Source organism: Ostrea edulis, chromosome 8, assembly GCF_947568905.1.
Source record: "Ostrea edulis chromosome 8, xbOstEdul1.1, whole genome shotgun sequence".
Lineage (NCBI taxonomy): Eukaryota > Metazoa > Mollusca > Bivalvia > Ostreida > Ostreidae > Ostrea > Ostrea edulis.
The window spans coordinates 1,391,748-1,407,143 of record NC_079171.1 but is presented as its reverse complement, the minus strand read 5'-3'; the positions used below and the strand labels follow the sequence as shown (position 1 = coordinate 1,407,143).

Below are 15,396 nucleotides of genomic sequence, written 5' to 3'. Positions count from 1 at the left end.
CTTGCTATGAATAAGCTTAGACTCGGTGCAGGGATCTAGTGTGCGCTAGCTATGGATAAGCTTAGAGTCGGTGCAGGGATCTAGTATCCAAAACTGAATTAATCGATCACATTTAAAGGAGGCACGGGGGAGGGGGTAAGCAGGAAATAGAATATCGTGAAAGAAGTAAAATTCATTGCAGTTGTTAAACATTGTAATATATCTTAATGAAAAATACCCAGTGAATTAGTCAATGATTAAATGAAAAATCAATTTCGAGCAATTTAAAGTAATATTCCTATGAAAAGGTGATAATGAACAATGATCAATCTCATAACTCTTATAACGAGTACATTATTAAAAGTTGTGCAAACCCAGACCCCTGGATGTACCAGAAGTGAGGTCGGTTACCTAGCTAGGTGGTGTAAGCATCCCGTAGATCAGTCACTCCTTCTTTGAATCCTATATAGCGATCAGATAAAATGAGGAATCAGAGGTCAAATCGGTGTGTAAAGAACGGTCTAATAATTGGTTTGATCTACCTTAGACAGCACTTGACCCAAGGGTAGGTTGTATTGGCAAACTAGACCATCATAACAACCGTAGAATTTGAAAATGCTGACTTTAAACGAGACTGTTGTAACCTTTGTAACATCCATTTGTTTGTCAGTAGTCTGTGTCTAAGTCAGAAGAGTACCACAAATGGTACAACATACGCCCGTTAGACCTTCTGCGCAATATCTGTATCCATGCTGAGAAAACATTCAGAAGGCTATTTGACCTATTTAAAGTAGGTGATGGTGCACCAATCAATTTGAATATGAACTGATTATTCATTTCTCCACGAGGGATGTTTTGACAAAATGTCAAGGCAATACTTGTATTTATAACGGAGAATGGGAGACAAATTCCACGAAAACATGGTTTTTCTACTTAGTGATATTACGACCATGACCTTGAGAAACAATAGGCATCCTCCGCCTGGCATAGGAATTAGGTGTACCAAGTTTGATAGTCCTAGCCCAGTGCTTCAGTCTGTATCCTGCTTAAAAGGTTGTCCTACTAAGTGATACTATAACCTCGACCTTTGAACTTGAAGAATAAAAGTCATCCTCCACTTGCCAAGAGTAGGCTTCCCAAGTCTGACAGTCCTAGCTCCAAGAGTTCGATTTGCATTATGTCTAGAATATTGTCCTATCAACTGCTTTGATCTCTGATCTTGAAAAAAAAAAATAGACATCTTCCTCTGATCATGGTAAATGAATGGACGAGGTTGTAAGATCCTAGCTCCAATTGTTCGGTTTGTATTCTGCCTGAAATGTTTTCCTATTAGGTCATGTCCCCATCAAAGGGGAGAAAATCACAAAAAATGCAAAAATAAGGTGGTGTTATTTACAAATCTTCTGATGACCCCTCATTTGAAAAAACTTAAGAGCCCTTAACCGAAGAATGTTTTTGCCAAATTTGGTTAAATTTGCTCAGTGGTTCTGGAGAAGAAGTTGAAAATGTAAAAAGTTTACAGACAAACAAATGGTGAACAGGTGATTAGAACAAGAGACCCACGGGCCACATCGCTCATCTGAGTCACCTTGGCTCATATCTAAAGATGTTCCCTATATATTTGCATGTAAATCTTTGATCCCTATTCAGTATTGTGGTCCCAACTTACTCCTGGGGGCCAAGATTTTTTTTCAAAATTGAATCTGGACTATGTCAGGAAGCTTTCATATGAATGTAAACTTTTCTGGCCCAATGATTTTTCAGAAGATTCATAATGATTTTCCCTATATACTTGTATGTAAAAATTGATCCCCTATTGTCGCTCCATCCTACCCTCGGCGGCCATGACTTTTACAAACTTGAATCTGCACTATGTCATGAAGATTTCATTGTAAATTTCGACTTTCCTGGCCCAGTAGTTTTTGAGAAGAATATTCTAAAAGATTTTCGCAAAACTTTGATCCCCCTTGTCGCCCCATCCTATCCCTGGGAGTCATGATTTGAACAAACATAAATCTGAAATATGTTAGAAAGCTTTCATGTAAATCTCAGCTTTTCTGGCTCAGTGGTTCTTGAGAAGATTTTTCCTATATATTTGTATGCAAAACTTTGATCCCCTATTGTGGTCCCATTGAACCTCCGGGGGCCATGATTTGAACAAACGTGAATCTGCACTTTGTCAGGAAGCTTTCATGTAAATGTCAGCTTTTTTGGCCCAGTTTTTCTTGAGAAGAAGCTTTTTAAATGACCCCATCCTTTTTTTGCATTTTTGTGATTATCTCCCCTTTGAAAGAGACATGGCCCTTCATTTGAACGAACTTGAAAACCACCTAAGGATGCTTTTGGCCAAGTTTGGTTTAAATTGACCCAGTAGTTCTGGAGAAGAAGTAAAAAATGTAAAAAGTTTACAGACAGACAATGGACAACAGGCGATTAGAAAAGCTTACTTGAGCTTTCAGCTCAGGTGAGCTAAAAACTCACTTAAGCTTTAAGCATAAAATATAAAATACCTGTCTGCCTTTTCAAAATTGGAAATTTTTGGTATGATAAACAAGTTATCAATTTGTTTTGGCCTTTTGTAAAATAAACATTTGGCTTTATTACCCCAAACTCTATCACTGTAAATCTGTTGTAGAACTATATAAATGTAAATCTCAGATTTTCTGGCCCAGTGGTTCTTGAGAAGCTTTTTGAATGACTCCACCCCATTTTTGCATTTTTGTGATTGTCTCCCCTTTGAAAGAGACATGGCCCTTCATTTGAACAAATTTGAAAACCCTTCACCCAAGGATACTTTTGGCCAAGTTTGGTTGAAATTCACCCAGTAGTTCTGGAGAAGAAGTCGAAAATGTAAAAAGTTTACAGACAGACGACGGACAACAGACGATCAGAATAGCTCTTTTGAGCTTTCAGCTTACATGAGCTAAGAACTCACTTGAGCTTTAAGCTCAGATGGGCTCATGAAATATAAAATACTAGTCTGCTTTATCAAAATTGAAAATTTTTGGCATGAGAAACTAGTTATTAATTTGTTTTTCCGTAAAATAAACATGTGGCTTCATTACCCCAAATGCTATCATTGTAAATCTGTTGTAGAACTATATAAAGAGCATAGAACAACATCTTTACTTGAAAGATTTTATGGTCATTATTATAAAGTATTCTTAACGGAAAAGTATGGTTGCGTTTATGATACTTTCCGGTCAAGATGTCTTTACAAAATAACAACCGCATCTAACACTTAAAGTATTTGTTAAAGACTCTTTACAATGATATAAACCGGGTTTGATAGCAGAGACGCATTATGTTTCTGCCAACAGTGACAAAATAACATCAAACAAGACTGGTTTTTTACGTGAAATTATTATATTCTGGTGTAACATTCTTTAAACAAAGCAATGTCAATAACAGATATACATGAAACTGGAGATCTAAGTTTATCAAAACTTCTGATGCAAACATTGAACTAAATCTAGTGATATACAAAATTTCTGATACAATCATCAACTAATTGTAGTAATATTCAAAACTCCTGATGCAATCTTCAAACTAAATGTAGTAATATTCAAAACATCGGTTTACAAACATCAAACTACACATAAAACTTAATAAACAAAATTTCAGATACAATCATTAAACCAAATGAAGTAATATACAAAATTCCGATACAAATATATATTTTTTTCATGATAAGCATGTTACATGCATAAAACTGTCTATACAAATTCTGATACAAACATAAAACTGTTTTCACAACACGTGTATTGCACACTGGGGTCAATGTTTTCCTTGTTCTCATCAACAGACACCAAAGACAATACGCCGGTTTCGAGATACGTCCGAGTTATTTCCCTTTGGAGAACTCTCGTACTTACTAAGGTGCAAAACAACTTGTTTACACGCAGGAGTGGGAGAGATAAGTGAATCTGCTCAGTAAGTTTATCATACGCAGTTTCATCACCCAATTTCGACTGATACACAAACTAAGTAAATGATAAGTATTCAAGAAGTAATTAAATACTTAGAATTCTTATTATATCACATTATTTTGTTGCTCCTATCTATCATATCCAGGACATTGCTTGGAAAAATAACATTGTATTTATGTTTCCACTTTAGTAAAACATTTCTTTTTACAGTATTTTACATTTCCAACATCAAGTATCTAATAAGAACTCGGTTTTTATACATTTTATCGTCTTTCTCACTGACTGTGGTACCACTCTGCCCCACCTAAGGATTCAAAGTTCCACTAAATACACCTCCTACACAGGAGAGCTCTAATCTCGAAACTGGCGTATTACGTTTGTGAAATCTGATTCATGTCCTCAAGAGGATTCACGCCAAAATTAAATTCCAAACAGAAAGCTGCTGCCTGCCTGTACTATATTGCAATGTCAAAGTCCAAAGCTTTTGTCTTTTCAGTTACTGATAGATTGCTTTATTTTAAGGTTTATCAGGGATTCTATTTGGGAACACAAGTGAAGAGTGGAAGATGATGTGGTGATGAGATATCAGTGGTCTGTTAACATCAATGTATCGGGTGGAGAGTGGAAGATGATGTGACGAGGTGTTGGTGGCCTGTTAACATCAATGCCTCAGGTGGAGGATGGAAGATGATGTGGTGATGAGGTGTTGGTGCCCTGTTTAGTCACAGCAATCCCCCCCTTCGTGCTGACATCTACAAAACATGGACAAATTACCATATATCCGTTTTGATTAAAGAAAAAGCATCCTCTCTGAAACAAGATGCCCATGGCCCACGTTGCTAATCTGAGTCACCTTTGCCCCTATCTAAAGATTTTTCCAATATTTATCATGAAAAACGTTGGTCCCTAGTGTGGCTAAACATAGCCGGGGGGGGGGGGGGGGCATGATTACAAATCTAATATCTGCACTAGGTCAGGAAGCGTTCATGTAAATTTCAGGTTTTCTAGCCCAGTGGTTCTTAATATTTTCAGAAATTTCCCCTACATATTTGTATGTTAAACTTTAATCCCCTATTGTTATCCCATCCTACCTCCAGGGGCCATGATTTTAACAAACTTTAATCTGGATTATGTCAGGAAGTTTCGATTTAAATGTAAAGTTCTTTCGATCACTGGGTTTTGAGAAGATTGATTGATTGAATATTGTTTAACGACCCTCACGAGAATATTTCAGTCATATGGAGACGTCACCACTGCCGGTGAAGGGCCGCAAAATTTAAGTCTATGCTCGGTGCTTATGGCCATGGAGCAGGGAGGGATCTTTATTGTGCCACACCTGCTGTGACACGGGGACCTCGTTTTTTGTGGTCTCATCCTAAGGACCGCCCCATTTAGTCGCCTCTTACGACAAACAAGCGGGTACCGAGGACCTATTTTAACCCGGATCCCCACGGTTCTCTATGTAAAACTTCAAAGCCCATATTGTGGCCCCATCCTACCCCTTGGGGCCATGATTTTGACAAAGTTGAATCTACACTAGGTCAGGAAGCTTTCATATAACTTTTCTGGCCCTGTTGTTTTTTAAAGATTTTTTTAAAGTCCCTATATATTTGTATGTAAATCTTTCATCCCCTATTGTGGCCCCATCCTACCCAAGGAGTCATGATTTCAACAAACTTGAATCTGCACAATGTCAGGATGCTTTCATGTAATTTCCTACTTCAGTGGGTCTTGAGAAGAAAATTTTGAAAGATTTTTCCTATACATTTGTAGGTAAAATTTTGATCCCCTATTGTGGCTCTATCCTACTCCTGGGGGCCATGATTTTTATAAACTTCATTCTGCACTATGTCAGGATGATTTCATGAAAAATTCAGATCACCTGGCCCAGTAGTTCAATACTTTTTTTCAATGGTCCATCCTATTTTTGCATTTTTGTAATTATCTTCCCTTTGAAGGGGACATGGCCTCTTATTTAAAGAAACTTGAAAGACTTTCATCCAGGGATGCTTTATCCCGAGTTTGGTTGAAATTGGCTCAGTGGTTCTGGAGAAATTGACAATATAAATAGAGTATGCCGACACCTACACCGCTGACAGACAGTGGACAAATTTTGATCAGGAAAGCTCACGAGCCTTCGGCTAAGGTGAGCTAAATGAACATGTTAAGGAAAACTTAATTATGCAAAATTTTAAATGAGATATATGCAATTCTAGTTTTAGGTTCTGACTATTTCAATTTGAAAATTACTAGATCTCAGTGAAAGCAAATTATGCTTGAATTTCAGGGCCAGAAATGGCACTTATTGGACCTAGTCCTTTCCTTCAGACAGATCTGTATTATCTTAATGTAATTACCCAGACATTTCTTGTTCATCTTCATTCTTGCTGGTCTCCTCTAAATTCCGATCATCGTTTTCCTCTACACCATTATCTTCACTGGTCCCTGATTCAGCAGTGTCCTCGTCATCAGGATCAGATTCCTCGCCGCTATCCTCAGACTTCAGATCCTCGCTGTTTTCTTCAGACTCGGACTCTCCACTGATTTCCAGCTCTGATCCCGATTCCTGAACCTCCTCAAAACTTTCAGAAGCTTCCGTGATCTGCTCATCTCTGTCTGGATTAACTGAAGTTTTAATTAAGATCAGATATAGACATTGAAGCATTTTGTCTAGTGTATGGAGGAGTTTGAAGCAAGTGAATTCTCTAGAAGTGGGCCCAGTCTACCACACATAATAACATTAGTTCTAAATACTCGTGACATTAATTGTAAGTGATATACATTATGTGATTTGAAAGATGAGAGACCCATGGACCATATTGCTTGTCTCATCTTTTATGTTTCCCACCTGAAGTATATCAAACATTGTAAATAAATACTGGTCTTATATACGCAAAAGTATTTCATTCAAATAAACTCAGCATTACAGGTGTGTAATTCTATATTGAATCTTAGTTTTCTCAGCACTTGATATTGACTTCCGTTTCTTATACCAGTGGATGAACAGTCACAATCGCTCAAAATATACCCAAATCTTTGATTCCAGAGGCATAAAAAGTACGATAGACAGTATTTTCAAAGACAAGAAACTTTATCAGTCACCTTAGTCACCTTAGTATTACTTATAAGTATCACTACTGACTAGGCCTTAGGGCTACGTAAAATATGTTGTCTTAAAACTTAAAACTTGAATGACCCCCAAAAGTGCTTATGCTGATGAAATACAGTACATAATATAATATGTAAGATTATTACAATGTGACTAATTAGGGCCTGTCCTAGAGTGAAAACCCAGGAGTTGGTTGTGAAACAATATTGTTGATAAAGACAATATACATATAAAACTTACACGGTACCAATTTTGATGCACCAGATGCGCATTTCGAAAAATAATGTCTTTTCAGTGATGCTCAACAGAAATGTTTGAAATCCGAAATAACAATGAAGTTTTAGAGCTATTATAGGGAAAACAGTGTGCCCAAAAAAGTGGAGTCAAATTCGTCCAAGGATCAGAGCTATGCGTGAGGGAGATAATCCTCAATTTTGAAATGAATTTCTAAATTTTATAACAGCAATTAAATATTAATCCGTATTTTCAAGCTAGTAACGAAGTACTTAGCTACTGGGCTACATGTATGAGGACTACCTATCTGTTTTGTTTCAGTTTAATATCAATAGCAGTAAAGATGTTTTCTAGATGTTTTACACATATACGCTATATATACATCAAGTTTAGCACCACCATGGAGTCAGAACCTCTACTCCAGGGATAATCAAATTTACAATTTCGTTAGAGGCCGTCCTACTTTACATGATTATGCATTTAGTTTACCTTGTAAATGTGCAGTTGTTGAGAAAGGTTTTGCATGTGGGTCAATATGTGGCAGTTTCGTAAATTCTATTTAACCCCTATGGTTCTAGGAGTCCAGAGTCCCTAAATTTACAACACATGTCCCCACGTCCCAAAGATGCTTAAGCTAAACATGACAAGCGATGTTTGTAAAACATATATGCAACTAATGGTGTTAAAATTAACAAGAGGCCCATGGGCCGCATCACTCACCTGTATCACGTTGGCTCATATTTAAAGATTTTTCCAAAATATTCGCATGTAAAACTTTGATCCCTATTGTGGCCCAACCTACTACCAGGGGCCATGCTTTTTTTTCAAAATTGAATTTGGACTATGTCAAGAAGCTTTCGTGTAAATGTAAACTTTTCTGGCATACTGATTTTTCATCAGAAGATTTTTAATGATTTTTCCTATATATTTGTATGTAAAACTTTGACCCATTATTGTGGCCCCATCCTATCCTCAGGGGCCATAATTTTAACAAACCTCCATCTGAACTATGTCAGGCAGCTTTCATGTAAATTTTAACTTTCCTGGCTCTGTAGTTTTTGAGAAGATTTTTAAAAAAAAGTTCCCATATGTTTGTATGTAAACTTTTGATCCCCTATTGTGGCCAAATCCTATCCTTGGGGGCCATAATTTTGAGAAACTTCAATCTGCACTATGTAAATAATTTTTGTGTAAATTTCAGCATCCTGGGCCAGAAGTTTTTGAGAAGATTTTAAAAGATTTTCCAGATATATTTGTATGTAAAACTTTGATCCGCTATCGTGCCCCATCCTATCCTAAGGGACCATGATTTTTACAAACTTCAATCTGCACTATGTTAAGAAGATTTGCTGTAAATTTCCACTTTCTTGGCCCAATAGTTTTTGAGAAGATTTTTAAAGATTTTCCCTAAATATTTGTATGTAAAACTTTGATCCCATATTGTGGCCCCATCCTACCCCCTGGGCCATGATTTAAAGAAACTTGAATCTGCATTATGTCAGGAAGCTTTCGTGTAAATCTTAGCTTTTCTAGCCCAGTGGTTCTTGAGTAGAAGGTTTTTAAATGACCCCACCCTATTTTTGCATTTTTTTCATTTTTGTGAATATCTCCCCTTTGAAAAAGACATGGCCCTTCATTTGAATAAACTTGAAAGCCCTTCACCCAAGGATCCTTTTGGTTCTCGAGAAGAAGTCGAAAATGTAAAAAGTTTACAGAGAGACGGACGGACATACAACAGGTGATCAGAAAAGCTTACTTGAGGTTTCAGCTCAGATGAGCTAAAAGTGTTAAACACATGTATCATTTCATTAATAGTAGTATTACCAATTCAAAATATTGAGCAAACAATATCTTCCTATGTGAGGAATGGATTTACCATGTGACCTAAAATTAAAAGGGGTCATCTACTCCTTATTTTGTACAAGAGTACCAAGTTTGGTGTCAATCAAGCAAATAATTATCAAAATATAGAACCAAATATATTACTATGTCCAGTTTAACCCTTGACCTTTGACCATGTGACCTCAAAATCAATAGGGGTAATCTTCTCCTAAAGATGTACCAGTGTACCAAGATTGATGTCTGTCAAGCAAAGGGTTCTCAAGATATTGGGTAGACAGAATATTCCTAAGTCCCGTTCGGCCCTTGCGATTTCAATATATGGCCTCAAAATCAACAGGGGTCATCTTCTCCTGAAAGATGTACCAGTGTGCAAAGTTTGATGCATGTCGAGCAAAGGGTTCTCACAATATTGAGCGCACAGAACATTCCTATGTCTAGTTTGACCCTTGACCTTTGAATATATGACCTCAAAATTATTAGGAGTCATCTACTTCTGAAGATGTACCAATGTGCCAAGTTTTATGTCTGTCAAGCAAATGGTTCTCAATATATGGAGTGAATAGTATATTCCTATGTCCAGTTTGACCCTTGATCTTTGACTATGTGACCTCCAAATCAAAAGCGGTCAGGTTCTATTAATGATGTACCTGTGTACCAAGATTAATTGCTGTCAAGCAAAGAGTTCTCTAGACATGCAGTGGTCAGTGTATTCCTATCCCCAGTTTGACCCATTGACCTTTGACCATGTAACCTCAAATTCGATAGCGGTCATCTACTTTTTGGGATGTACAAATCTACTAAGTTTGATGTTTGTCAAGTAAAGGATTCTCAAAATATTGAGAGTATATTTCTATGTCCAGTGTAGAATTGACCTTTGACCTTTCGACCTAAAAAACAGCAAGGGCCCATTTCTGCTTAGAACCAAATTACATATGAAATCTCATTATGATCAAATGAATGGTTCTAAAGATATTGAGTATATCAACCAACAGGTGCAAAACAATATGCCTCTATACTTTGAAGGGGGGGGGGGGGGGGGGGGGGGGGGGGGGCAATAAGAATAATTGAAATGGTAGAATTTTATCATAAACTAAAAATTAAAATCTTCAAATCTTAACATTTTTAACAAATAGCGGCCACAATGCCTACTGACCAATTACAATAGGTCACCTGATGTAACTTAATGAAATTACGATAAATGTCACAAATAGGATATAATTATATACAAAATCAGTTGTGATTAATTAATTTCATTTAATAAACATGGGGTGTCGATCTCTTATTGAAATAATTCCATTCTAACTACATTTGTATTTGTTTCTACCTAGTTTACATGACTCAACTCAGAGTGTTATCAGAACTTGAATTTTAAAACAAAGTAGATCAACATTCATCATTTATTTAGTTTCAAGGGGGTGGGGTGTTAATTGTTTTGTTTTTGTCAGACCTTGACTTTTGATACAGACCCTTAAGTTCATGATAGCTATTCCACACAGAGACTGGTGTAATGTACATACTCAGTGTCAAACCAGTACACAATGTAGATTTTGTCCACACCTGCTACAGAAACATACAACATCACACCATCACAGAAACATACAACATTCCACAAACCAAAGCTGTGTCAATATCACTGATATTTACAAAGTAGGATAGATAAGTACAAGAAATAGATTATAAACATGTCAAGTTTTAAACTGGCAATGATCAATGTTCTACAAATCTCAACAAGATAATAATTGTAACAGAATGATGTTAAGAAAATCTCCCCATTGATTACCTATTGAATCCCAACCCAAAAATAATAAAACCATTACTCCTCATCTAATCATTGCCCCATTGTAATTAAAATTAATCACTCAATCTAATTATAACTCACATCATTAAACTTACACACTAACCTTAATTATCACCCACATTTTAATAACAACCTACCTCCTCGTCTAATTATAGCCCATGTTGTAATTAAAATTAATCACTAATTGTAATTAAATCCAACATTGTAGTCAAAATTAAATATTACCTCTAATCATAACCAACATTGCAATAGAAACATAACTCCTCTTCTAATTATAACCCATGTTGCAATTAAAATTAATTACTAGTTCTAGTTAAATCCGACATTGTATTCACCATTAAATATTATCTCTAATCATAACCAACATTGCAAATAAAACAGAACTCCTCCAAGCATAACCCAATTTGTAATTTAAATCAATTCCTAGCTCTAATTATAACTCACATTGTAATTAGAATTAATCCCTAGTTCTAATTATAGCCCACAATGCAATCAGAATTAATCGCTAGCTCTAATTATAACACACATTGTACATGCTGTAATGAAAACTAAACATTACCTATAATTATAACCAACTTGTAATGAAAACTTAACTCCTCCCCTAGATATAACCCATATTGTAATTAAAATCAATCACTACTTCTAATTATTATGATTATAAACCACCTCGTAATTAAAACTAATCAACACCTCTAATTATAGCCACATTGTAATTAAAATTAGATATTACCTCTAATCATAACCTACACTGTACATTTTTTAAAACATCATTATCATAACAATGTCATAGCATAACAATAATTTATAATGGATTCTTGTGTAGAATTTGATGTTATTTATACAGACTGATATAGTACAATAAACTACAGTACTACTAGTACTTACCTGTAAATATCAACCTATTCACAATATACATTTATTTCACACATTCAAGTGATCTACACATTTCACACACTGATTGCAATTGACCTGTTTTTTTTACATGTACATTTCTTGAACGCTAAGGCCAAAAATATAAATGGTTGTGTTTTCACTAATATTTAAGTGAAAATTAGAGTAACTTGGTAGGAAATAATTATATTTGTTAAACTTTTAAATCCAAGACAAGAAGATGTTCTGAATTCTGATTACAATTTCCATTCAATTAGCAGATCTATTGACATACTGAAAATAAGGGGCTCATTTTTCATTATAGATACAGTTGTTGAATATGCTTTGATATTATTAAGTCATATTCTAAACTATATTATTACCAGGGTCATCTCCATTTTTTTTAATAATAATTTTTTGGAGAACATGCCAAAAAACTTCTAGGGTAGGGGTATAATTTAGAGTCGGTTGTATTAGTGGAAACAAAGCAATGATTAATTTCGACCTAATCAAACACATGTATTTCCATGCTCATAGTCCACAACGCTCACCTGAGTCACCTTGCTGATACAGAGATGTGACTGATCAGCTTAGAACACTGATAGTGGGACAAGAATGATCCAAGACCTGTCCCTAGACAACTGTATACACTAAATGTCTTAAGATGATTGTATAATCTGTAAAATGATTTCATTTGTTACTAGTACTTTGTTGTTATTATAGATATCTGATCTACAGTCTGGCCTAATAATTCGTATGTCTGAAGTAGCAGGACTCTTGTTGACCTTTGACCTAGAGATATGATATCTATGTGTTTTTCCTATTCTGCATATCTAAGCTAAATTCTAATACTCAGCCGCAGTGTAAAACATGATGTGTTCTTAATACACAAATGTCCCTGTAAGTACTAATAATGACGGAAGCCTTTACATGTTACATTTAACATTACATGACTGATTGGGACCCGGCCATGAGTCAGAACCCCGGGGTTGTGAAATTCACAAGTTTGCATACCTGTGACAGAACTGTCATGCCACAACTGAGATTTGAAAATTTTCAGCTGGAGTTTTGGTCTGATAACTGGAGATTTTTTATCGACATTTTTTTACCATTTTTGTGTGTTCATTGGGTAATGAAATCATGCTACTAGTAGTTGGTTTTTTTTTTGTGTTCCAAGTGTCTGAGTTCATAATCATCAGATCCTTTTTGTGTTGAGAACATTGATAAATCCTTTTTTGTGTTAAGAACATTGATAATTCTTAAGTCAATACTTAAAAACCACAATTAAATGAAAAAAACTTGTTATATTTATATATTTATTACAGAGATAACAAGTTATAACAATTATCACACTAAAATATTTGTATAATCAATAAATTACCAATGGCTACGAAGTCTTCCAGAATGCTTAATTCAGAATTACAAGCAAAGTAGAATAAGCTGAACTGATTTATAATAAAAACAGGAGGGTTGTTCTGAATGAACAAGTGAAACACAGGGGAAATTTTGCTATTCTATTCCTAGTTTGAATTAAAAGGGTAATATGAAAACTAGAAAACTGGAATGAAATTTAGTTAGCGTACTACCAAAAAATAACAAATGTTCACTTTCGGTAAGTGCAACACACTTATGGTAAACCAGATGGAATGATTTTATAAACAAGTTGCAAAGTAACAACAGAAAATGCAAGTCAGCTGATCGAAAATTCAAAGTATAAATATATTAATCTTTATTGAATATCCGGGATAAAAAAAAACTGAAAAAGAATGGACGGGTAAATATACCGTCAATATTCCTGTATCTCAAATGCTGAGGTGAAATAAACAACAAATACTTATGAAATAAATGGAATTAAACACGAAATTGTAAGGTTTGTTTTGACCGGAAACACTTTCAGTTACACAAATATCGCGAAGCTCGAGCTCGATCGGAAATACGTAATTCAAAAGACGACTTTCGATTGTCTCGGGGTTTTTCCTTATCAATATCGAAAAATAGTGCTCAGAAAATTTTTGTTGTTGAAAATTTGAAATGACGGAAGATTTTACATTTTAACGGAAGGAACGGAAGGGGGGCTCAAATTCGGGAGATTTTGTCTTCCGACGGAAGAATCACAGGTCTGGGTTTGATACATCCCCTTTTGCTTTTTCTAAACTTGCATTTAGTTTTTATACAGCAACAGCAAAATTAAACGCAATCCCATAATCGACATATGGAACCAAAACCCATATCCCTGAGATCATGAAATTTATAATTTTGGTAAAGGGCTCCTGCTAAATACTTTAATATTTAGTTTCAACGTAGTATCAGTAACCTTAAGATGTGTTATTTAAATGCCTTACACATAAACATTATATGCCAAGTAGAGCCCCAACCTGGAGTCAAAAACTTTACTCAAGAAATGTACAATTTTGGTACAGGCCTTCCTGCTTTACATTACCATGCATTTAGATTATATTACAGTTGTGCAGTTGTAGAGGAGAAAATTTGTCGAAATTTGTCAATTTCTATCAGTTTTAATTTGAAAAGAATTGGAATGGAATTTATTCATATATTAAGTTAAAAAATACGTAATTGCTAATGCATGACGATGGATGCAGATCTTCAACAATAGGTCACCTGATAAATTCATAGATGAGTGACTCAGGTGACTTAAAAATGCCCTTTGGACAACAGCAGTTTAGTTTGATCTGTGAACATTATGTTGCCTACAGCTTCAGACAACACATCATATTCCATTTTTGAATCAAACAAAACAGATGTTGTTCTCGGACCCAGTCAATAAATGTATAATTGTAAGTCTTCTTGACTGTTAAGAAATCTGCATGTACAACATAATATACAAACCTATACAGTAACTTGTTGATGGTCCAATCCTCCGTCAAAACAGGAAGTCAGATTTTGATTAATGTTGAGTCCCCCTACTTAAGGATACTCTGTGTGGTCAAAACTGATGCTGAAGGAGGAAATATGAAAAAGTTACAAAGGAGTTGAAACATTGAGAAGTTAAATACAGCATTATTTTTTTTTACAAGAAAAACAAGTTAAATGTGTTTGACAGACAAACTTTGAATAAAATATTTTCATATAAATTTTTAACTCAAGGAGCAGAAAAAACTGAATTAAATCATAGAATTATTTTTTCCCCCACAAGAACAACAAGTTTAATGAGTTTTTGAAACTCTATGCGCCCAAGTATGGCTACGTTCAATATTTGCAAATTTGACTGTGATATTCATTAATGACCTTGACCTTAATCATACACATCAACTTTCCTGGTTTCATTGTGAAATTTACAGTTTTTGAAGTGTATCTCTAAATTATCGATACGTAGATAAAATCTCAACGTGCACAATTTCTTCACATCTTTTAAAGTTAGACCCCCTGAACATTATATAAATCACTGATATGTTTCATTTCACTGATAGTAAGAGTATGGATAGGATAAGTAATGACCCGGTGTACATTGACTTGGGTAAATTAACACAGATTATTTAAAGTTGATCAATCCTCATGTGATGTCATAGGTTTTAGCAAATTTTTAATCAAATTAAACTTCGCACAAAAATAGGTAAACTATTGATACTGAAAAAGTGATATTTTCCATAGATAAACAATAATTTATAATTTAAAAC

At 35.0% G+C, this 15,396-nt stretch overlaps 2 protein-coding genes across 2 annotated transcripts in view; both read right to left on the bottom strand.

Moving 5' to 3' along the window:
- LOC125682852 (uncharacterized) overlaps positions 1 to 15,396 on the bottom strand; it is a 265,876-nt gene that overhangs the window by 225,450 nt on the left and 25,030 nt on the right. Inside the window, exon 6 of the mRNA XM_056147887.1 lies at positions 14,609 to 14,717. The gene's annotated coding sequence lies outside the window, so the exon portion shown is untranslated. The remainder of the gene's footprint in view (positions 1 to 14,608; positions 14,718 to 15,396) is intronic.
- The window catches only part of LOC125667347 (uncharacterized), an 88,555-nt gene continuing 76,482 nt past the window's right edge, over positions 3,324 to 15,396 (bottom strand). Inside the window, exons 7-8 of the mRNA XM_056147840.1 lie at positions 6,266 to 6,533; positions 3,324 to 4,660 (exon numbers count right to left, since the gene is read on the bottom strand). Of these exons, the coding sequence (XP_056003815.1) occupies positions 4,627 to 4,660; positions 6,266 to 6,533 (302 nt within the window). The 3' untranslated portion in view covers positions 3,324 to 4,626. The remainder of the gene's footprint in view (positions 4,661 to 6,265; positions 6,534 to 15,396) is intronic.